Below are 26,349 nucleotides of genomic sequence, written 5' to 3'. Positions count from 1 at the left end.
TAGAAAGATTTGAGGAACATTTAGCTAAATATTAGAATGTTCCAGAAGCTTAGTAAGTTTATAGTTTGCACAGACTCAAATGTAGATATTGGTTACTAAGTTATTTCTTATAAAATAATGTGTAGTGTAGTAAGAATTTTTGGAGACAAAATTTTGAAAATAAATCATTGAAATTTTAGTTAGAAATAGGCTGGGTTTGTCTGAGATTTGTCTTTGTAGAAGATAGGTGATGTTATGAGGGAATAATTTACAAAATCAAGAAGTAAAGAATTAAGAAGCCAGGAAGATGTGGAATTAATAAGGAATTAATAATATCATATTTACAGATACACATGTCGGTATCAAATTTCCTAAAGTAGAAGGTACATAATTTTCAAGTGTTTCAAACTGAGAGAATAAAACACTGAGGGCAGTTTCCGAATTTCATTGACAGAGAGTGCCTGTTAGACATTGCATCACAAAGTGAACCATTTCCTACCTTACAAATTAAATAGCTTTCATTTGAATATTGTCTGAGATGCCAGTCATATACTGAGAGCTGTATTTCTTTGTAGGATGCACTTAGACATTGTAGAATACAGATAGAGGCTTGGAGTGAAATACTTTCTGACTCTGAAAAAGCCAAATGTTGCTGTAATTTTAAAAAGGTTAATAATTTATAGACTCTTACAAAGGTTGTTGAAGTCAGTGCATGTGTGAAAATGTTTCATTTAAATTATGGATAATTCATCAGAAGTAAGGGTGTAACTAGGTTCTTTCCTGAAATCATCATCATCATCATCATCGTTTAACATCTGCTTTCCATGCTGGCATGGGTTGGACGATTTGACTGAGGACTGGTGAACCAGATGGCTACACCAGGCTCCAATCTGATCTGGCAGAGTTTCTACAGCTGGATGCCCTTCCTAACACCAACCACTTTGAGACTGTAGTGGGTGCTTTATTCGTGCTGCTAGCACAAGGGCCAGTCAGGCGGTACTGGCAACAGCCACGCTTGAATGGTGTTTTTTACTTGCCACCTGCACAGGATCCAGTCCAGCGGCACTGGCAACGACCTTGCTTGAATGTTGTTTTTCACGTGCCAGTAAGGCAACACTGGTAATGATCACGTTTGAATAGTGCACTTTACATGCCACCGGCACGGGAGCCGGTCAGCAGCCCTGGCAACAATCACCCTCGGATGGTGCTCTATATAATAATAATAATAATAATAATAATAATGTGTCATGATATGCCAATGATGTTCTATAAATATCTTATGGAAGCAAATGGTAGCAGAGATGTCTCCAAATGAAGAATGGTGTCGTTGACATAAGCTGGTACGAGGGTTAATTTGATGGATTGAGTTTCATTATGAAGAGCAGAAAATTGGAATGATATTAAAATTGATAGAGCAAAGAAGCGAGTTAAATGCTATTAAATCTGTAGATAGTGTAAGTAAATGGTACAGATTCCTAGCCAGATGTTAATTTTATGAATCATTTAACATTATGAAGTCTAATTAGAAAGAAATAAAGCAGATGTTAAACTAGTGGTTAAAATATTTATAGGAAGCATATTTTCCTTTGCTTTGTCTTATTTTAATAACTTTTTAACAATGTTTTCTAAAATTATTTAATTGTAATTTACAAAAGGCATCTGCATGAAATGATGTTAAATGAAAGGAAAACAAAAGAGCATTGCCCTTTTTCATATGTTCCAAAAAACAAAAGCTTTATTTACTGAATCCCATTTCTAGTTTGTAGCTAGTTTGATTGGAACATGGGAAGGATACAACAGAATGAGCCTATAACCTGCTTGAAACCAATGTTTACAAATTTAGCTTAACCTAACATGCCTATCTACTTACTGAATGTAACTTTAAAAAAAAAATGAAATAAGTAATGGCTTAGAGGAGGACAGGTAGTGTCAGTAACTTTTGTTGACCATTTGACATTGCAAGGGAAACGAAGGAAGAAACCAGAATTCATAGGTTGTTCAATATCTGTAATTAGCCAAGTTAGTGGCTGTGGTGGGCTTGTTACCAAACTGTTTTCTCTAACCCTTCTGGCACCTGTACTCTATGTAAATAGTCCTACTCTACAGATTGGCAAATTTAATATTTGCAATTTAAGTGCTGTTAGCTGAGTAATCAGATCATACTGTCCCTTATGCAAAATGTGTTCTGTTTATTCAAATTCATTTACTTATAAAATAGATTTGATGCTGTCTTTATTTGGAAATGCAGATGTCACAGCAAAGAAATATTTGAATTTGTGAAGTCTGAAGAGGAAGAGTTGTGGGTAATGATATGGCAGGTCTGGTAGAACATCAGATGAAATCCTGCGTAACATTTGCATGCTGAGTTAAAATTCTGTCAGAGCCTGCTTTGCTTCCACTTGTCTGGTTAATAAGATATGTACCAGTGGTACATATTTGTGCCAGTGTTTTAAATCAATATTTTAGTTGTTGTGTGAAAAAGCTAAGTATTAATAGTCTTGACGTGAATATTTGTAAATAGAAAGAAAGAAAAAGACTAACTTGGGCCTGCAGCAGTGTACAATGATATGAAATGATAAATCAACAAACTTGTACCATGTCAAAATAGAATTTGTTGTTTACAAGACTTTTTGTTACTAATTTTAACAACTCTTTTGTTTCCCACTATTAGGCATTATTTTAATATTCTCTTCATTGATTTAGTTATTTTAATTATTTCAATACCCTTGTGGAATATCTGATTAATTTCACAATATTAAAAGTTTGCTGAAATGTAAATAAGCTCATTTTATCATATATGCTGTTGTTAAATCATAAAAGAGGGCTTATCATGTTGATATTTTATTTGTAAGTTTTTTTTTTTTTAGAAGTTACCATTGAAATTTGTTGACACTTCCTTTATAATTATTTTTAGACATTATCATAATTTTGCTACTTTATTGTTGTGACTTATAAATGAACAACAAAATCTCCATTTATAGATTGACATATGATCTATTTTATCTAATTAGAAATGTAGGTAACAATATCTGAAGTTTAGATTAAATCTTTGAACTATATTTAGCTAATTAATCAAAAATATAATGACTTAATGGTTAGAAAAACCACAGCCTATGTTTTCCTTGTTCCTTACTAGTTTTATCATTTTCCAGAATGAATTTTTTGAGGGTTGTTATTCTGTTATATAATTCAGTTTGTTGTTTTTATTGACATCTCTAGTTTATCCTAGAGAAATACATTTAAATGTTGTTGTTGTTGTTGTTGATCTGTTAAACATCTTTGTTGAAACTGACGTGTCTTTTTAACTTTATCAGCAAATTCCTGACTTATTGTATAATCTCTTGACTTAATCAAATAATTTTTATGTTTCACTTGCTAACATAATTTGTTGGCTGTTAGCAAATCGATTTAAGTTTGACCTTCTCTTGCTAAGTACAAAAGTGTATTTAGCTCTTCTATTAGCAGCCTACATCCATTGAAAGTATTTGCTGTAGATTATCTCTATCCAGTGAGATCATTTTAAATTCCAGTTTCTCTATTCAACTCATGAAAATTCATTTACATATTTCCCATATTTCTACAAGGGACTTAAAATATGTTGGATTTCAAATCGTTATTTTGTAATAAGCATTGATTTTTATTTCACATAGAAAATAAAAGAATAAAATGAAAATTTTTTTAAATTAAGTAAAAGAAAAAAATTATTGCTGTTAAAGAATTACATTCTTAATTGTTATACCCTGTCTTTTATATTTTTTTTTAATTAATAAAACACTAATAATTGGAATAAGTATATTATTCTTTTAGTATTCATTTAAAAAGGCTTTCATTGATTCAACTCACTCAAGTGTGGTAGGAAAGCTTTTTTTCTTTTTCATGTTGGCATTAATTGGTCTGGACAACTTCATCTGAGTGCCGCACTATGTTTTACAATTGATCTTGATTACCTTATTCCAAGTCCTTGATGTTTCTCTCTTGTTCATATTCTGACCTCTTTAATTTGAAGGTTTTTACATTTTTTTTTAGTTTTTTTTTTTGTTGATTCAATATTGTTTTTGTATGAGAACTAAATTCTCTGTAAATTGAAAACACTTTTGGTATTTACTTTTGAATTTTTTTAAAAAGGAATGACTGGTGATGGCTGAAGCATTTTCTTATCTGTCATATATTTTTTCTATATTGTACATTTGTTCTATATTGTACATTTGTTCTACATTACAAGAACCCTGCAGTTAATGCTTCAAATGCCAAGTAACTTTTGTTGCACTTGGCCTACCTCTTAAGTTTATTTTCATACTCAAGAGAATCCTCATCATCATTGTTTAATGTCTGTTTTCCATGCTGGCATGGGTTGGACGGTTTGACTGAGGTCTGGAGAGCCAGTGGCTGTGCCAGGCTCAGCTGCTACAAGTGTTTCTGCATTTGTTGTACCAAGAAGGGATCCTTCTGTTTAGGGAGAACATTTCCATTCAACAACTATGCCAATTCTTTGAATTTCTTTCTCCCACTTTGCTCTTGAGACATGATCCCTATTGCTGGTTCTACTTTTAGCTGTAATTACTTTATCTGAGTAACACACAACTTATCTACTTCTTCCTGCAAATCATCACAGAGCCTGTAGTCTTTTCTGATTCACTCTTATCAGAATTCTGCATCTAAAGTTGATCTGGAATTTCATATATTTGCCACGGACAAGTGCTTTTGCTTATTTTGCATAATATTGATTTCCTATTTATTCTTGTAGATGACTGAGTGTAGCTCTGGCCTCTGAATGCTATTGAAAAATTGAGGATTAACAAATGCCTCATCTTACTGTTTTTTTTAATTTATTTCTCTTGTCTTTCATGCTTCTCTACATATTATAATACAATTATTGAACCTGAAAAGCTTTATACATTTATCTAAACCTCTTTTTAAGTTGTCAAGAGGTTTTACTCATTGAAAATTACATGACATGTATAGCTTAGGTTACTTGAGCGAGGGTGTGCCTTGCAGCTGTTTTAAAATGTAATATCATTATTACGTCCACTTTTCTTCTATAGCCAAATGCTCATGTTTCAAAGCAAAGTGATATTTACTCATGACCAGACATGTTTTTCACAGGAGATTACTTGTATGACAATTACGCTTGTTTACAGCCATTCTATGATAAGACAAGGACGTACACACACACATTTAACAATTGGGCTTCTTTTAGTTTCCATCTACTAAATCTACTCATAAGGCTTCGGCCAGCCCAGGGCTATAATAGAAAACACTTGGTCATGTTACCGTGCAGTGGACTGAGCCTGAAACCACATAGTTGGGAAACAAGCTTCTCAACCACACAGCCACATCTGTGCCTATTACTAATATTATATTTTGAGACTGCACTGTTATGATTGTACTCTTTTTAATATCTTTGCCAATTCATAATTTTTAAAAGAGAGAGACAGAGAGTGGGGGGGGGGCGGCATTTTAATTTAAAGATGCAGGTGACTGTAGTAAACACACAGAGTGACTTACTATATTTGTTCCTGAAGTTTATAAAACAGAGAAATGATTTATAGCAAATTGATCTTATATCCCTTGCTTCACAAATAGATTTGACAACATTAATCCTCTGTGATTAGACAAGTTCTTGTCAGAGCTACCTTAAAGATTATCTTTTTTCTCTATAGTTTACATTAGTAGAAAGCAACCTCCTCTCCCACCCCTACTCTTTGGTATTTGCCTTGTATGTGATCGAAACTTTTCAAGGTCACAATGAACTAAAAGATATTTTAATTAAGGTTGACTACTTAGGATTTTGTTTGCTACATCTCATCTCTCAACAAACAAAAACTGTACAACCATTGTTCTTTATGGTAGCATTAGAAGGGATTCAACTAACTGCAACTAGTTGTTACATGTATCGTAAGAATTTAAAAAAAAACCTTGGGTAAAAAGAAATTAACTTAGTTGTATAAAATAGCAAAGAAATTTATATTATGACAAAAAATAGACTCTAAAATACAAAATCTAAAGGTAGATTACAAACTGATTTCTAGTAGAAAGTTAAGATTCCCAATTTATAAAAAGCTTAAAACTATTTCAGCTGGTGAATTACAAATGATTAAATGCTTGAGATGAGATGTTTTTCCAAAGTTGATAAGTTTTCAGGCTGTTAACCTTATTTTTAGACACGAAACATTTTTATATATGTTATGAATCAATATTTGCATCTCCATTTTGAATGGTTTCAGTGCCAATCATCATCAGATGCATTAGCCTTGAATATTAGCATGTTACTTAACTCACATACGTATGGTAGCCTTGAGGATAGGAACATTATTACATTTAGTTTAGAAATAAAAATTCCTCATCAGAATCCAATCTGTTAGTATGTACATATTCTAGAATAAATCAGCTGACAATTGTAAATCAAACTCCTAGAAACATATAATAGATGTAAAATATTGATTTCTAATATAATAAGAATATTTCATTGCAAATGATAAGTGTAACATTATGCAAATTACAATACAAAAAAAAAAAAAATGAGTGAAGTTCATATTTATAAGTATGTCTCACTCAAACGTTAATTTGCTATTTGCAACAGCTTCTCATTGTTGATGCCACCAAAAGTGTACAATATCATCTTTAAAGGCATGAAATAGTAAGGATCTTTTGAAGGGTAACTGAGGAGGAATTAGCAAGGTCGTCCTGTCTCATATGTGAATTTTCTGTTTGTTCCTTTGTTGTTTTTCTATTTAAATTTTGAAACTTATTATTTGATGTAAAGCTACACACCCTTGCTTATTTTTACCTCTTCAGTTGAATATTTTTTGTGTGACATATATTTCTCTCTCTTCTTTTTTTCCTCTCTTTTGCCTTCCTCTCCTCTCCCACCAACTTTCCTCCCTGTTGCTCTCTCTCTCCCCTCCCACCAACTTTCCTCCCTGTTGCTCTCTCTCTCTCTCTCTCTCTCCCACCAACTTTCCTCCCTGTTGCTCTCTCTCTCTCTCTCTCTCTCTCTCCCACCAACTTTCCTCCCTGTTGCTCTCTCTCTCTCTGCCCTCCTTCACTTTTCCTCACTCCCTCCACTGCCATGTGACCCATAACCATTCTCATCCCTCTCTTCCATATCCGTTCTTGCCTAACTGTTGACTTGATCAGTCATGTTTCCCTTGTCTCCTCCTCTACTTTCAACATAGTTTGTGTTCGCCCCCCCCTTTCTTCCTGGTTTCCCATTTGTTCCTGTTTTTCATTTCCAGTTCTATACGACATTTCCATTTCTTTTGCATATTTGTCTTGCCTTAGAGATTCTTGGCCTTATTTTGCTTGTATAATGTCTATTTATTTTATTTTCTTTGTATATTCACATTCGTGTCATATTTGTTTTCATCACTGTCCCCAACATTTATTCATTATTCCCAGCAGCTTCCTGTGACAATATTATTGTTAAAGGTGTGAAATTGTAAGGATCTTTTGGACAATAACTGATGGGGAATCGGTGATGTCCTGCCTCCTGTGTGAATTTTCCATTTGTTCCTTTGTTGTGTTTGTTTATATTTTGGAACTTATATATATATATATATATATATATATATATATATATATATATATATATATATATATATAGGCACAGCAGCAGATACTTTGCACAAGGTGGCTAGGGTTGATAAGAGACAGCAAGTGTAACTCTTGTGTGGATGAAAACAAATTCATTCCTTGCTGCCCCACTCAGGTGAAGCATACAGGCTTAGGGGTGAAACAGTTGTGATCCTGAGATACCTTTTGACAATATAGAAGGGTTTCCAACATTGCAATGGAATTAATTGAGCTTGCAAAAACCTTTGAGTAGACCCTGCAGTTTTTATGTAGAGCAAAACATCTCTTATGTTTACTTCATCTATCTATCTATCTATCTATCTATCTATCTATCTATCTATCTATCTATATTACAGAAAAGCTTGACAAATTGTTACTCTGTGTTTCATAATGATGGTGGCAGCTGTGAGAAATAGGAGTGTTATATTTAAGTGTTGCTATTGTGACATTTGTACATAACAAAAGCTGATTAGTATCATCTAGCATCAACATTGTATATGACACTATTGTTGTATGTAAACTTTCAGCATGAAAACACTAAATTAAAAAAGTGCTCAAACTTTAGTAAATGAGAGTAATGTTTCATTAGCATTACACTTCCTTTAACAATTTTTGTGAGCAGTGTTTTAGGTGATCCCTGAAAATGCGGCACCACTATTGAAAATGAATCTGAATTAATTTTGGTGAACTTCCACAATATCGCTCAATTTGTTAAGATGAAATTGTTAATCTATATGACTTTTGTTGAAAGAATGTGCTGTAGGGCTTTCAGAAATTTCAATAGCCTCATCAAATATGGTAATTGCAACCTCAAAAAAAAAAAAAATATTGTCTCTAATCATTTTCACTGATGTATATAGTGAAAAACTGGATTTTCTAAAGTTATCAAGATTAGAAATATATGCTGATATTTTAAATGTTATGTAACATGTAGAAGAAGTCTAAATTGAATTGTGTTTTGAATTAGTTTTACATGAAGAAGTGTCCATGATTATAGTACATGGTTTATTCCCTCACCAATATCATTTGATGTTTTGTACAAGTTCAGAGAGGATGTTGTTATTTTGTTTAATTCCCAAATGTCTACCATTGATTTTTTTTTTTCCTACATCAGAGAGATCTTATCTGTGAAGTGTGATCATTATCACTAGATTTGATTGACTTATGAATGAGATGTGTCAGTTATTTCTGCAACTGCTGGAGACCACTTGAAGTGCTCACAATAAAATTAGCTTCATAAGATGTTTTCTCTGAATATTGTTAATGATCTAGGATGGTTTTTAGATGTATATCTCCATAGGAAGCTATTGGTTCTTCAGACAGTTTTAGTCTAGAAATAACACTCAGAAATAATATATAATAATTCTTTAGCTTATTCTTCTTTTTATGAATATTTCAAAATTATTTCATATTTTCCTTTCAGATTCCTTTGTGAATAGTCAGGAATGGACATTGAGTAGAGCTGTTCCAGACTTAAAGTTGGTAAGTGATTGATATTTGTTTACTGTTGATGGTTTTAGTTCCAAAATCTCTTTAGAAACAATCTTTGCACTGTTTTAGTGTTTTAATAAAGTTTAAAAATAGAACCAAGTCACCAAGTTATATTGTTATTTAAAATCAATTATTCATAGAGATATAGTAGCTTACTTTATAAAATCAGATACTGTATCTTTAATATAGATTTTGTCTGTTAACGTCAAGGTCACAGGTTAAAGTATTTGTCACAGTTAAATGTGTTGAGTTATGGGGGTGGGGGGGCATGTGTCTTTTATATATCTTTATCTCAGATGAGCACATATATTAGAGAGCATATTTGCACTTTGAACAAATTTGCTTTTCATCACTATTTATGACAGCCAGCTAAATCACTTTTTAGCCTCATTTATTTACTGAAAAGTCTGAAATGTACCTCTTCCATAATAATAGAAGCAAAATTCTGTCTGTCCAGCTGGGACCCCTGTATCTCAGTCTATATTTGCTCTACATAGACATATACTATTTTGGGAATCAGTATGATCCCAGGATTGAAAATTTGCCTTTCACCTGGTTCTTGAACATCCAACATTGGGATCTGATTTAAAAGTGTTTGGGTTGCTATTTCTAGCTGGTAAAGCTAAGCTGATTCACGCCATCTTGGTAGGTGTTTGTCAGATGATGTCAGAGATCAAGTGGGGGATAAATGACATTCTCTGCAATTTTACGTCAAGATAAGAACTTTGGGACAAATTGGCCAACAGTTGGAATTCAACTTGGGACTGGAACAATAGAATGATTGCATTACAGAGTTAATTCTTATCTGCCCTTAACCTCTGATCAAACACCACTGGAGCATATAGTCATTATAGACGTATTATAGTCATGCTATTTAGCTCTCTTTAGCTTTGAGCTGCAGCCCCACAGGAGCTATCTTAAAAGTCCATACAGAGTGTGACTTTTAAGCTAGTAGTTAATGAAGCAAGTTTTTAAATCTTTTGTCTGTACAGATAGCTTTTGAAGTTTGAAAGTAGTAATATCGTCTTTGAGAGTAATATAAATTTTAGAAAAACATTTAAATGCAGTTAATCTCCCACTCACCCCAATTATTCACTTAAAACATTTAATTAAAATTACTTATAAGGTCTTGTAAGTTATACATAATTGCTAGTGAATCAATGTGATTAGATGGGCTAAACATACTTTTCACTGTAGGACTTTTCCATAAAAGCTATCTATGCCTGCTTAAAAAATGGATTTGCAGTCCAGACTAAATATGGAAATCCTGTCAAATGTTTAGCAATTACTCAGCATACATTACAGAATGCAGGAAATGTAATAAGTTTGATACAGGCAGTACTATCTACTCATTATGTTATCATTAAAGAGCACACGTGTAAGTGTAAGCCTTATCTTTAAAAAGCCTCAGAACACTTGTTGTCAGAAAACAGAAGCTAAGTTTTTATTTGAGTCGTTTATAGAAACATTTATTACTCGTAATTATTGTAACAGTGTGTTTGGGGTATCTTTATCAAAAAACAAAACTAATTCTTTCTTTGCATGTACAACTTTACTGTTGTGCTGCAAATATCCAGTGACATTTACATTCATTTAAATGTTTGCAATACAGGCTACCATAGCCCCTACAAAATAGGGCTACCACAGTCCCTACATCTGAAGGTATGTTAACATACTCAGACTGCCCATCAAATGAAAGAACAACTGTCTGGTGAAACTGCTGAAAAATAGAAAACCTAGTGAGTATTGTGCTTTTCAATATTCAGCAAGCTACTCACAAGGATCATTCTTGGGAGACTAAAACTTGCTGAAGAGCACAAACAGGAATTAGGAAGGATAAATCCTAGTGACCAGATTCATACACTCCAGATTATCATGAACAGCTGCAGGAATGGTAAGCTCCCTTTGTTCTCCAATGATTTCAAGAATGCTTTGGATTGATCTAACATGCACTCTGTATCACCACCATTAAGATCATTCAACAAGGATATTCATTATCAAGTGATATACAATGAGAGATTGTGGAAACCTTTTGAGGTAAAATTTGGAATGAAGCAAGAAGTCCATTACCAACGATTTTCTAGATGATATTGAAATACAATGGTAAAAGAACAGGCATAGAGCAGGCACAAGTGCAGATATATCCCAGACAATACAGACATAACCCAGAATATTCAAGATTTGCAATGAAAGACAGATTAATTTAACAAGATAGCAGTAAAAATTGGACTGTGGGTTAATGCTGGGAAAACAGAGATCACAGAAATTCAAAATAGTAACCCTGGATCCATCATGGTTAAAAATCGCATATAGAAATGAAGCGAAACCTTTTACATGCTTAGGAAACGTGCTGTCCACAATATGAGGTACAGAAGTGAGATTTGGAAGAGCTTCTGCCCAGCCATGTTAACTGAAGATTTAGGATTGCAACATCAAATCCATCAAATTATAGGATGTCAAATCATGGTGAATGAATACAAATATCTTCAGGAAGCTCCAAATATTTACAAAGAATGCTTCAGAGACAACTGAAGCATTAGATTTCCAGAAACCAAGAATTGCAAAAACACTTCTGGAGTAAAGCCAAGCTGGAATTTGTCAACCAACAAATAGCAAGACATAAATGGTAACAAATAGATCATATATTAAGAAAATCAGTGGACTATTCAACAAAGTAAGCTTCGGATTGGAATCCAGAGGAGAAAGTGAAGATAGGTATGTGAGGATTTACAGGCAATTTTCGGCAGAAAGAAAATTGAAGGGATGACAAGGAAGAAAAGTACGAGATAAAATACATTGGAAGTTATGTTCTATCTGGAATCTGGAATTCAAAAACAGGCCTTAATGGCAGTGGTCCTCTTAATGGAATGTGCCTAACTCCAAAAATTGAGTTTATTTATTTTAATTTTTTTTTTTTTTAAAATTTTTTTTATATATAATAATGCATTTAGTATTATAGAATTTTCAAAAACCAAATATCAAAGAGAAACAAACATATTGCTCTTGCTACAATTTTTAGATCCTCTTTACTCATTAGGGGCTTACTGCTCAAAACAAGATTGGAAAGAACTTCTTGACGACCACGGGTTGTTTATTTTTCTGATTTGAACTCACATTCCTGCTCAGTACACTGTGTTTCTATACACTTAAAAAACATTTCGCTAATGTTTACTGCCAACCTTTACATTTCGAATTTTCCAGTTTATGGTTTTTAAGATTAGTAGCTAAAAAAAATAAGAAAAGCAGTTCATTGAATGTGAAAGATCTTCTCAAACCTGAGAGAAAGAAAGAAGCTGGTTACATTCTGCATCATTATTTAGTGGTTGTCATCACTTCCCTATGCTTTCACTTTTAATGCATGCAATTTTATTTTAGATTCATCTTTATTGTTGTAAAGTATTCTGATTTGCTGCAATCTGGCCACAGTCCACTGGCAGGAAAGAATAAAAGTGTATTAAATTTGGAGATTCCCCAATGAAATATTATTTAAACCAAAATACAAAAAGAGGTCTTAAAAACTGGTTAAAAATGCATTTTATTTTTAGGGAGAAAATTGTGATATGTAAGAACTTACATAAATTTGTTTTATTGTACCTAACCGTCTTTTGTCTGCTGTGTAACAAGGTTTGGATATAGCAATTAATTTCTTTATCGGAGTTTATTTTTCTTAATTTTACCATATACACTTAAAATGTTATATGTGCTGTTGTTGTTACTGGCATTTCAGTGAAAATGCTATAGAATACATTTGAAATCTCTTTTTAGTCGCATTTACTGTTTTATAATCTCCAAAGTGTTTGAAATATTTTGTCATTTATCTTTAAGGTTTATATATTGATGACATTTGTTTTTAAATATTCTGGATGGGTTTCAGTGTCTGAGAGCTTTGAATTTAGTGGTTGTAATATCAAGTGCTAGTAGGGAGGAATATCATGTAGTTTGTTGTTGTTGTTGTTGCTGTTGCTGCTGCTGCTGCTGTTGTTGTTGTTGTTGTTGTTGTTTTGCAACTATGCTCTTGAAAAAACAAGTCCGTGTTGACTTGTGGCAATTTCTCTTGCTGGATAGAGTGTCTGGTGAAAGTGCTCAGAGTTAGGTTTGGACCAGATCTCCAGGTGAATAAGAACTGGGAAGAGGCCATGGTCAAGGTGGCCAAGCTCACCCAGGAATGGGCAGAAGGGAAGCTGTCTCTGAAATGCTGGGCAGAAGTAGCTATTGTATACATCACCTTGGTAGTGTACTACCATTTAGCCATTGTACCTTATCCCAAGAAAACTCTGATCAGATTGGAGTGCTTGTGTTTTTTTGACTCTGATGGAGTCAGAAAATCAACCTGCTGTCAACACCCACTCTGTGATGGTCTTAGGATATCATCCTCGATGATGTGTCACCACACATTGAGTCCGATGCATCTGCAGAAATATCTAAATCACCTTGCAGGTGGGGCCCAGTGAAAATTTTCTTCAGGTTGAGTAGCTCATCCTGCTCTAAAGGTCCCTGAATAAGGGCTATTTAAAGATGATGAACAAACCACCCATGTTTCTAGGGGTGAATTATTCAAACTCCAAAGAATTCCTCTCAACACATGGATGCTCCCCCACTACTCCTGCTCATGATTAGAGATGCACATATAGTCAGCCACCAAGAGACATGCTCAACTGGTTATGATCAAGCAAATGAGAAGCAAATCTGTGGTATTGAGCAGAATATTTGCTGTAGCCCGTCTTTTACATCAAGACAAAACATATACATGTTAACATTTCCAGTCAGTTAAGATCAGAAAGCCACTGCCTAGTATTGCATCAAGAAATTCATCAGACTTCTTACATTTTGCATCCACCAGGCCCCTGATCAAGGTATTCTTATTTGTAACCATCCTGTATTTTTTGTATGTTCAATATATTCTTCTTCACTTAAAATGCTAAAGTGCAAGTTGAAAGAGATTTGGTTGCTATTTTTAGCAGCTTGAGTTACTTCATGGAAGCTCTCTCACTGCAATTTAGTTGTAGTTTTTAGAGTTTCATTCTCAGATTATTGATTTGAAGTCTCAACTTATTTTAAATCTTTGTCTTTCTTTTCGTGTACTAAGTTTGGCTAACGTTTAAACTATAATTACTATACATAATTCACTTTATAGTCATTATCTTAACATCTGTTTGTCTGTGATGGCATAATTGAATGCAACAGGATGTGCACCATACTACAACATGGTGTATACCTTTCTTTTCTGCCTGCATCATCTATGGAGCTCTATTTTTCTTGCCATGTCTTCTTTGGTCTGTTGCTACTAAAGGTACTACTTCTCTCTAGCTCTTGTACTTTTACCACCACCAAGTGTTGTCCATTCACTCTTGCAATAAATGCCGTTAGTGCCCAGCTGCTTTCTTAGCGCTACTTTGGATGTGAGTTCGCATTACATAGCCATAATAATCAAATTCCTTTTTTTTTTTTGTTTTTCTCTTAAGTTTTTGCATATCTTTCACATTTTCTGAACTGCTTCCTCTTTCTTATTTTAGCCATAGCTACCTCAATCATATTTGTTTGTTACTTATGTCTTCTGTTGTTGTTACTATCACCACCATCAACATGACTGTGCCACCACTCCTTGCTATTAATGACTTCTCTACATGTGGTTTTAGATACTAAGACCAACAGTCTGCCTGGAATCACAGTGCACCTTTTGTATAACTTTTGTTAACCTTTTATACATGAGGTTGAATCATACCAAATCTATTTATACTTAACAAGCAAGATCACTAAGTTTTTATACTTTCTGTTATCAATTGCAACTTTGACATTTGTCATGATGACCTTTAGGACTTTTGACCACTGACCAGTCTTTCAATTTAAAAACTCTTTTAGCATCTCTCTCTCTCTCTTTCTCTTCTCTCTCTCTCTCTCTCTCTCTCTCTCTCTCTCTCTCTCTCTCTCTCTCTCTCTCTCTCACACACACATATTCTGTTATGAGAACCAAGTTGTTAGCTCATAGATGTTCCTGAAGATATCCAATCTTAATCTTCAATGTCTATTGCTCCTAGGACTACTATAAATAGACATAAGAGATGGGAACAAAGCCCTGGTGAATTGTACCTTTTCAAAAAATTCTATCCTACCATTTTTAGAAGATCCTCATACCAATCTTAAATTTCTCATAGCCAATTCATCTACTTTCTCAATACTTAACAGGTCGCAGTATAGGGGGCTGTGTTAAGAGTTTTTCTGTTAAGAGCTGAAAAGAAGTTCTATTTGTTCTAAGCTAAGAACTTCCTGTTGTGTCATTTACTTCTACACTACAGTATATTCTGAAACAACATCTTAGCCAACCTCAGTTTGTGACACCACTATATTCATAACTTGGCTATCATCAGTTTAACACCTCTGCACAGACATCTCTTTTGTGTGTTCCCTTTATACTTGTGGCAATTGCTGACAACACTGCTATGCCAGTCAGCAGAGATAACACCTTCCTATGTGACCTCATTAATCCCAAGCCAATGAAGGAGACAGTTTGAATAGCTGTGAAATCTTCCTTAAATCACTCCATACCATCTTGAGAACCCTAAAATATTGAAATGGGCATGGCTAGAATCCTTTTGCCTCTTCAGTAAGAATTAGAGCTAACAAGATGTTCCTGATTCACCAATTAAAATTACATGTGGAGTTGTGACATAGTATGATGCTTAGCCATCTCAGCATTTGTTGTCTTCATATTTTACTAACTATAACTGTACTAAACTCTGCTTTTAATATTGGTCTTGTTACTGTCACTAGAACAAATGAACTTGTATCTCTTTGAACAATGACCTCATGATATTTATAAAAGCAACTGTCTAATGAGTCAAACTATTTCTTGTCTCTCATCCTCATAGCTTTGAATATCAGCAAATTTGCACTCTACTGAAGTTATATGTTGTTTGCCACCTACATTTCTAGCCTTACTCTCAGCGTCCCTCATAAGTAATAATTTCCTTAAGAAAACCGTAGTATTCTAGCCACAAGCATTTTAAATATCAAAGGATTTGTATTTGATAAGTGTTATTTACATTTCTAGGTTGAAAGATGGTGATAAAATGAATAAATACATGCAGAACATCTGCTTCTGCCTCTTGGTTTGCTGTATTGTTCAGTCATGACAACTTGCAGAACCATTTATTTTTATATAAGAAGCATTTATTTATTTAGGGCTTCTATAAAACATCCAATAGTGCCAATCTCATTGACAGATACTACTGTCTACAAACTGTCAAGCATTTGATGCTATCTTAGTTGTCATTGATTGATACACAAAGAAAACTCAGTTTTCATACAAATTATTTTAAGGGACACACATAATAACTCAGCTTTTAAATGGTTTACTAATTAGATTGTTGCCAGGGGTTTTCGCCTGTAACGTTATTATGGATTAGGGTGAGTTGCATTTTTTGTAAACAAGGACGAAACTTGTCAACATTTTATAATATATTTATTAAAGGAATGGCTGTATACACACACACACACACACACACATATATAGGGATTTTCAGGTACTGGTGAGAGACTTAGGATATAAAGACCGACTTTGATAGTGTCTAAATTCAACAGTCATTAATGGCTTACTTTAGAGACAGGAACGAATTGGTCTTGAATCAAAAGTTGAGATGGAAGTTTATCCAAATCTTCTCACATCTCTGATTTGCTTTGGGCAAAAGTAAAATATGTCTTTAGCCTTTTTTCCCCTTATAACAAAAATATCATATATTACACCATTTTCTGTGTTTTTTACACTTATATCCAAAATATAATTTTCAAGTCTCTAAATTTGTATTAGACTTTTTACATTAAATATTTAGTTGATTAACTCATTTAATTATCAATACATTTAGTTTACATACTAAATAAGCAGCTGCAAACAATCAGCATTGCACTGAATTAGCATATTGCTCAGTGACTAACGAGGTATATTGATTTAATTTTTGTAATAGATTTACATCATTACAGGGTCACTCATAGCTCAGAAATATATTGATTATGAATACCAGAAATCTTTCTTATTTTTTTTTTATTGTTAAATGCATCTTCTAATTAAAGATTCATTAATAACCTTGCATTAAAACAAAATATATCTCTATGTTGGAAGAAAAGTTGAAGAGGCATGTCTACCTCTTGTCTATCCTCTCAGATCTCACCACAAAGTCAATTTTTTTTTTAATTTCTAAGTTATAGGAGATCCCAGGTTAATGATTCAATTAATTTTTGGTTTGTCTCTTCACAATATATCCTTGTTTTTTCATATTTATTTACTTAGCTGCTACCCCTAGTAAACCAGTTTCCTTCTTTCTTTGGTCACATCGACATAAAACATTCACTGTTGTTTCTGACTTATTTCCCCCATTATCAAATAAAACCATGTTTCTATATTTACTAAGCTTAGCCTCTTATCTGTTTTCCAGTGCTTGTTGTGAAAGTCAGATTTTTTTTTTTAATCTCAAAATAAAGTATCAAATAAATTTTTGTTTGCTAAAATACTAATCTACTGTTGAAAGTTTGTTGAAAGAAGATATTTTCTTAATCATCTCTTAGATAATTTATACAACTTAGTAGTTTTATGCACCACTCAACTTACTAAAAATAATAGTTTTTCCTATAAAAATGGAGTATTACACATTTTGAAAAGAGATTCAACACAAACCTAATCATTGCTTAAGTTACACAAGTGGAAGTGCTTCTTTAAAAAGAGAATTTCTCCATCTATTTTGCTTTATAAATTATTCATTTTTACTGTTTCTTCATATTTAATTTATTTATTTCACTTGAATGTGTGTTTTTTATAAGATTTTATTAAAACGAAGACCAGTATCACCAGCTACTAATAATTTTGTACAATTGCAGGGTATTCTTGGTAGTGTGCAAAGCGGCAAGTCTGCATTGGTTCACCGTTACTTGACTGGATCTTATATGCAGGAGGAATCACCTGAGGGTGAGTGATTATTTTTAAAAATTATTGATAGAGTTTACTCTCAAATATTTAATAACCTGAGTTTTATTTTTGTATCAGAAGAAGCGGGGGATTCCCCTGCAAAAGCATCATTTTAAGACATGCAACAAATTACATTTTCTGAATGTAATTCTTATATATTCTTGTTCTTTTGTTTTCAACAGTATCTATATTTCATACTATACTGGGTCTGTTTAAGGATTGTTTATTGAATATACTTGGCATTTGTTGCTCTAGTGAAAGCCTTTGACAGAGTACCTCACTCTGTGATGTGGTGGTCTCTGAGAAGTTTGAGAGAGATGAACGGTTTGTGAAAGCAGTGCAGGCCTTGTACAGGGGTGCTGTTAGTAAGGTAAGAGTTAGCCATAGGTACAGTGATGAATTTAGTGTACTGGTGGGTGTTCATTAAGGTTCAGTTCTCAGTCCCCTCCTATTTGTCATTGTCCTCTTGGCCATAACAGAGGAATTCAAGACCAGCTGTCCATGGTAACTACTATATGTTGATGATCTTGCCATCATAGCAGAATCTGTAACTGAATTAGAAAAGAAATGCCAGGTATGGAACCAAAACCTGGAATCAAAGAGTTTTAAAGTTGGCTTAGTGAAGACCAAGCTCCTAGTAAATAAGAATCAGATAGGACCGTTCCTCATTCTGGAAAATGGCCCTGCTTGATATGTAGGAAAGGTGTAGACAGAAATTCCATTTGCTGTGCCTAGTGCAAGATATAAGACACAGAAGAGGTGCAGTGGTGGTGGTGGTAGTGGGGGTTAACAGAGAAAGTAGTGTTTGTATGTGGGAGATGTACAAGAGTCATAAAGACTACAGATACATGGGAAACTGTTTCTCTCAAATATCCCAGAGGCTCTCTGTAAGTTGTAAATAATTTCTATAACCTAGATGACCTAATTAGCAGTGGAAGAGAATGTCCAGAAAGTGTAATTGCTAGAGTAAGAATAGGATAGGGAAAGTTCAGAGAGCTTTTACCTCTGTTGGCAGCCAAAGGTCTTTCTCTCCTCCCGAGTGAAAGGAAGATTTTATGATGCATGTGTACAAACAGTAATGCTGTATGGTAATGAAATGTGGGCCCTGAATGTTGAGGACATGTGAAGACTAGAGAAAAAAGAAGCTGGTATGCCCTGCTGGATGTGCAGTGTAAGTGTATATATGTTTGTCAGAATGAATGCTAGTGTATTGAGAGAAAAATCAGGCATAAGAAGGATTATATGCAGTGTGCAAGGGGGGGGGGACTGCACTGGTTTGATCATGTGATGCAAATGGGTGAGGACAGTTGCATAAAGAAATGCAGATCACTCAAAGTGGAGGGAAGTTGTGGAAGAAGGAGACCCCTAGAAGACAGGACGAAATATTGAAGGCTGATCTCAAAATGCTGAGCCTTATGAAGGAGATGACAGAGGACTGAAATATGTGGCACATTGCTGTGCTCAAAAAGACTTGCCTATCACAATAGAATTGATGTCCTAAAATCTAGGTGCAACCTAATTGGTGTTGCTGTTGGTGCTGGTGCCGCAGATAAAAAAAAAAAGTGGTGATGGTGCCACATAAAAATATCTTTTTCATAAAATTCTTTGTTAATATAAGGGGTCTGGCTGTGTAATAGTGGAGATGTACAGATACCTTTTTGTTTGTTTGTTTTTTTAATGTATGAAGGTTTTCATTTCAGATCTCTTTGAAATAGTCACAAATATTTCATCTCATCAAATTCAATTAAATTAGAACTAATAAATAATATATTGGGATTCTGAAAGCTCAATTATATTTCCTTTCTTTAAAAAAAAAAAAAAAAAAATTAAAAGAAGAAGCATTATTTTTTAACCTAATTCTTTTTTTTTCCTGTTGTTGAATGAAAACAAAAATTGTATTTTATAATTTAGCTTAAGTATTATGTAATGCAAACGAATGTTTACCTTATGTAATAAAGTATATAATTATATTTTTATTTGTGTCTTTTAATTAACATAGCCACTTATAAATTAGTATTTCAAGCAAAATTCATTAACATTTTGTGTTATATTTTAGAATCTTTGAGCTAAATTCATCTTTGGATGAATTTAAAAAAAATATTCTGAAAATAGCTGTTAAATTCCACAACATTACCATTTCAAAACTGCTCAATAGTTTAATAGTTTGGCACTGAACTGAGTTGTCTCCTGTTTGTTCTAACTTAATTTCCTGCCATAAAATGGAATTAGGGAATATATAATGCATTCAGAATACACCAAAATAATGCACCAATGATAGAATTTAAGTATATCCATTTCTCTATGATTAACATTTTAAAATTAATTTAGTCATTGAACCTCATCAATGTCTCTCTTAATATTTGTACATTTAAAAAATCATGAGGGCAGAAGTTGTAATTTAAAATTATTTTATAAGTATTTTAGAAAATTTGAAATTACATGATTAATATGTAGAATTTGTTATTCAGAAAGGTATTTTCTATAAATGGTTTAAGGGGTTTTGGTGGGTGGGGGGATTCTTATAATTTTATGGATAATACAAGACATTGAAGAAATGACTATATTCAGTCTTAATTATATTTACTTGCTCGTCAAAACCAATAGCTATTTCTTTCAAATAGATTTACTATGGAAGGCTTGTTAATCGCTTTTTTTTTTGTTTTTGAAAGTAAAATTTCATAAGTAAGTTTAAATTGCTCACAATAAAACTATAAGCTGACATCATTTAAAAGTATTATTATTATAATATATATAAGAAAAAACAATTTCCCTAAAGTTGTTTTTTTTTATTATACAGCCCCCCCCCCCCCAATCTTTTAAATTTTCATGGATTTAAATCTAGAAGAAGAATTAAAATTCTCTAATCTGTGGCTTGATAACACTACTGCAATAGAAAAACCTGAGGAATTGATAGAATCCAAATTATATGTTTGTTAACTGATAATGTTTTAATATATCTTCATCGCCATACAAGTGCTAACTGGTTGTCATGCCATTTGCTAGTTGTTAATTAAATGTTTCAGCTCATTGAAATATTAATTTTATTTAATTACATTTCAAGGACTCAAACTCATTATTTATTACTTATCTAACTAAACATAGCAGTGCTAAAATATTATGCTTATATCTTGGAAATATTCTGTAATTCTAGTAATACTGAGTAGAATTGCCTAAAATGGCTGTCTTCTGATTTGGATTATTTGATGTTGGTATGTTTATGAATTAGTTCAAATTGTCTCTAGGAACAGACATAAACTTCCTGTTGGAAAAAAGAGTTCCTAACTCCAACTAAAAACATTTGTCTCCCCTTACACACACTTCCTGTTTTGACACCACACTTCCTGCTTAACACAAACTTTTAACCTTTTTTTTAAACCTAACACAATTCTCAATTCTCATGCATCCTTATTTTTCCAACCATTATATACATGAATTACCATTGAACTTCAAAAGCTCAAAGACAATCTAATGTATTGGTATATTTATTTTTTTATATATTATTTCTTTTATATATTATTTTTTTCATTTTGTACTTCTTTGTAAAAAACATTTTCATTCTCCCTCTTCTTGAAAATTTGTTTCACAATGAAAGCCGGTTAGAGAAATCTTTATTAAAATATGCTTCCAGTTTAGCATTCTGCCTTATTATTATTTTTCATTTTCTTATTATTTCTCCACGTGCGGTTAACACAACCCCACTATTTACTGACATATATATATATATATATATATATATATATATATATATAGTGACAGTTATTTTCTTTAAAGAGGAAAGTCTTGGGATATATTACCTACAAATAGGGATATGCACAAAGACTTGATTGTTTTTTTTTTTTAGAACTTGAACTGAATGTTCTACCATAATTTAATTTGATTTCCCATTTTGTGGTGGCTCCTATCCCAGTGAAGTTGAGTTAAACCCCTATCTTTTATATGCATTAAAATAAATATCTACAATATCTCCCTCGAAAATACATCCTCTCTTTCTCAAACTCTTTTATCTCTGCTTTTATTGTACCAGATAGGGATGTATAAAGAGACAAGGTGTTTGGTTGAGTGTGCATGTATTGACATGAACTCATTGTCTGTCTGCCCTCTCTCTCTCTCTCTCATACACACAGACTGATATTAAAAACCATAATTACATACCCATATCTAAAGACATGGCCAATTGTTCTCCATCAGCTGCCAGTTCACATACTGCTTGTTCTCTAGCCATTGAAAGAGACTGCATGTCTGAATGAAGATATTTTAAATGAGGGATGGCATTTGATATTTTTCTGTTTATATAGCTGCAAAAACATTGATGATTTTCATTTCATATAGACGATTAAAGAAAGAAAAAATAATTGGACTGCTACTTGATCAAACTGGTTGGGATATAAAACTTTAAGGGATATCAAACTCATCATGATATCTTGTGTTAAGATAACTAAGACAATTCAATGTTTAAATATGAGCAAGCAATTTATAGATGTAAAAAAAAAAAAAAATGCAGCTTTCTATGCTATTTTGAGATTGGGTGCTTTTGTTGTGTATTCTTTCAAAATTATCTCTCAATGTGGTTGTGTAGTTAGAAGCTTGCTTCCCAACCACATAGTTTCAGGTTCATTCCTGCTGCAGAGTACCTTGGGCAAGTGTCTTCTACTTTAGCCTCAACCAAAGCCTTGTGAGTGGATTTGGTAGACAGAAACTGAAAGAAGCCTGTTGTGTATATATATATATATATATATATATATATATATATATATATATATATATATATATATATATATATATATATATATATATATATATATATATATATATGTGTGTGTGTGTGTGTGTATTTATGTGTGCCTTTGTGTTTGTCCCCACCACCATAGCTTGACAACCGATGTTGGTGTGTTTACGTCCCCATAACTTAGTGGTTAGGCAAAAGAGACCAATAGAACGAGTACTAAGCTTACAAAGTCCTGGGGTCGATTTCTTAGACTAAAAAAGAACCCTTTAAAGCAGTGCTCCAGCATGGCCCCAGTCAAATGACTGAAACAAGAATAAAAGAATCAGCAGAAGTAGATTAGGTTCTGTTAAAAGTAAGTAGAAAACCGATCCTCTTACATTTTTCAATGACATTTATCTGAAATGGATTTCCTTTCATTGCAATGAAATACAATTGAGTTCAGATGGACTAAATACATTGTGCTGTTCTTTTCATTGCATTTAATGTGGTCAAATAGTAATGTTTTTGTTTTTTTTTCTTTTTCGTTCATATCCAAACAATATTTCTTGCAATTTGGTTTCTCTTCCTTTGGTGAAATCACTTGGTGAAACAAATTTAAAACTTATGAAAATTGAATTTTTGATAATAGCATGATATTACTATTATAAAAATAGGTTCTAAACAGAATTCTGGTCTTCAGAAAGTTTAAAAAAAAAAAAAGCACAAATCTGAAGTATTTCCTGTTATAACATTTTTGTAAATTAACACTTCCATACATTTGCTGGTTTCATATTTAGGCAGTTGTAGTAAACTGATATTTGAGATTGTTATTTTTATCTTTCAATTTTCTATTACAATTTATAATAATTCTTTTTAAGTGTCTTCAAAATTTACCAAGAGAAATAATGAAGTTAGCTACATTTTATTAAGTTTCCTTATTGAATCTCTTTTCTCTCCTTTATTTAGCTTTTACGTTTAGTTTTGCCATTGGTCAACTATTACCAGCTTTGGTTTCTCTCACGCTTATATATTTAATTGTCTTTTAGATTGCAGAGTTCTATTTATCCTATTTCTTCTTTGGTAAATAGTTGTTTTGGGGTTTTTAAATTTTTTTATCTCAGATGTCATAAAAATAGTTCATGGCATTAACTGCATTAATTAACATTTCATTGGTGAATTAGTTAAATTATAGGCTGAATTTAGTCATATTTTGGAGATTTTTATTTCATTACACATAATTCATATTTCTTGTCCTAAATGTTTTAAAAGTTATTCTTTAAGTTTGTTGGAAAGCTAAAAAGTAGTCAAAATACCATTATTTTGTTTAGATACATTGGTATTTACATTGTGAAGGTATGTAGAAATAACAAATGAATTATTAACAAAAGATGGGTAAAGTTTGATCCCTACTAGAAGGAACATACTAAGGAAAGAATAATAGAATTTTCAGGCCAGTCTCATCAACATATTCTGGAAAAGAAGGATGGACCAAAACAATCATTTCTCCCCCAGGCAAGCTTCATAGCATTAAAAATAGCAAACAATACTAGGTTGGAATTCACATAATACACATCATTTTGTCTAATGTTTTGAATTAATATCTAATTTATGTCAATTTTCAGATACCACCAAAAGCCTTTGATTTCTGTATTTTTTCTTTGATATTTTTGTTCTTTTCTCTTTCTCTCTCTCTCTCTCTCTCTCTCTCTCTCTCTCTCTCTCCAGCAATAGTTAGGGTACAATGATCTTGTCTTCTATCATCATTAAACTAGACATGCTCACTCTCTATACGAAGGTGTCAATCACCTCTTGTATTTTTCTGGGGACACAAAGTCCTCACAAGGTTATTTTGTTAAAGTTTGCGGCAAATGCATTATTGGATATAGGGTATTTGTATTGGGTGGGTGGGGTGGGGGTATTATGTGATACTGCTAGAGCCTAATTTTGGAAAAAAAAATTTTAGTGAATTGAATTAATTTCATTGTTGCTTAGTCTGCATTTGTCACACTAACTGCTTTTATGACTTGCAAAATTGAGTCTGTGTAAATTTTAATTCATTGTGATTTTTATTGAAAGATTTCATTTTTTTAACGTTATGAAAACGAAGGAGTTAATGATTTCACAATTATCTGATAAAAATGCGATTTTATTTATTTTACTTCAACTTCAGTATTTTATCAATGTCAGAATTTTGTGATAGATAAAATTGAAAATAATTGTTTATTTATATTCTTTTACAAATCATATATATTAGATATTCAGCTGAATTGTAAAATTTTAATCCAAACCCAAAATAAATGCCATCATTAAAAAAACCATGAAAAAAAAATTTTTTTTAATGTGAAGTCTGAATGTTAAATGACAATGATGTATCATCATCATCATCGTTTAACGTCCGCTTTCCATGCTAGCATGGGTTGGACAATTTGACTGAGGACTGGCGAACCAGATGGCTGCACTAGGCTCCAATCTGATCTGGCAGAGTTTCTACAGCTGGATGCCATTCCTAATGCCAACCACTCCAAGAGTGTAGTGGGTACTTGTCAGCTCTGATTGAGCAGACCTATTATCAAAGATGTCACAGCCATATTCATATCTTCTTATATATCTAGAACTTCCGTGTCCAATGTTGTCCTTAATTTTGTAACACTGTAAGGTTTACTCTGAGGGGAAACCTGCTGCTATTTCTACCGGGCTGTGTGGTTGCAGAGATAATCTTTAATATGGCATTATTAGTTTTCTTTAAGAGTATATGTGCTATTAAAGGTGTTACCTTAAATATTGATTGGGTAGCTACACCTTTCATTTGACAGTTGGAGGGATGTGTAAAGGATAAAATTAATTTTACTTCTCACCACATTTCATTGAAAATCATTTTAGTTACAAACTAATATCATTTTTTTTTACTCACCACATAATTATTTCTAGATAGCCTTTTAAATGCTCCGTGCCTTAAATATGTTAATACTAACTTAACTAAACATATTTAGATTGTTTTAGATTAACATAGAAGTAAAAAAAGAGACTTCAGTATAGAATGTTGATCTGATAAGGTTATGAAAAGCTGGGTAGAGATGGGTGGTGTATTACTATTTGTGATGTAAGATAAGGGGTGTATCTAGTAGTGTACAAGAGGGGGTTGGATACAGTGGTTATGGAAACCATCTTTAGACATGTGAATGTTTGTGGGAGGTGAGGAGTATTCAGGCTGATGAGACATTGAAGCAATGTTCTATGTTCTTTGCTGCTAGGGACAGGAAGTTGATAATAAAAGATTGAAAAACAAATACCAGTGCTGTGCCCAGCTAGCATGGAAAATTAAAAAAAAATTTAAAAAAACACCCCTGCAAATAGAAGTTAAATATTTAGACAGCTTTTGTAGCACCATTCAGATGGTCTGGTAAAAGTAAGTGAAAGTAAAAGAAAACAGTTCTGCCCTTGTCTCAAGTAAAAGTGAGAATATTTTCCAGAAGTCATGTGTGTAATAGGAAAACTAGTAAGGATCATTTGGTGTGCAAGATGACCGTGTGACTGGCCACATCATGCAATTTGTACACTGACCATGAAAAATAAAACTGTGTGATATAGCATTTAAAATATGAATTAGCTATTTATGTAACCACGCTTAGATGTAAACACACTTCAGATG

At 32.8% G+C, this 26,349-nt stretch overlaps 1 protein-coding gene across 50 annotated transcripts in view; it reads left to right on the top strand.

Moving 5' to 3' along the window:
- Positions 1–26,349, top strand: part of LOC106872489 (centaurin-gamma-1A) — a 168,006-nt gene that overhangs the window by 26,702 nt on the left and 114,955 nt on the right. For all 50 annotated transcript variants that reach the window (XM_089364620.1, XM_089364597.1, XM_089364618.1 and 47 more), the window contains exons 2-3: positions 8,975–9,033; positions 17,908–17,995. In XM_089364620.1, coding sequence (XP_089220746.1) covers positions 8,975–9,033; positions 17,908–17,995 — 147 coding nt within the window. The remainder of the gene's footprint in view (positions 1–8,974; positions 9,034–17,907; positions 17,996–26,349) is intronic.

Source organism: Octopus bimaculoides, chromosome 16 (genome assembly GCF_046866305.1).
Source record: "Octopus bimaculoides isolate indiv1 chromosome 16, ASM4686630v1, whole genome shotgun sequence".
NCBI lineage: Eukaryota > Metazoa > Mollusca > Cephalopoda > Octopoda > Octopodidae > Octopus > Octopus bimaculoides.
This window is presented reverse-complemented; position numbering and strand designations above follow the sequence as displayed.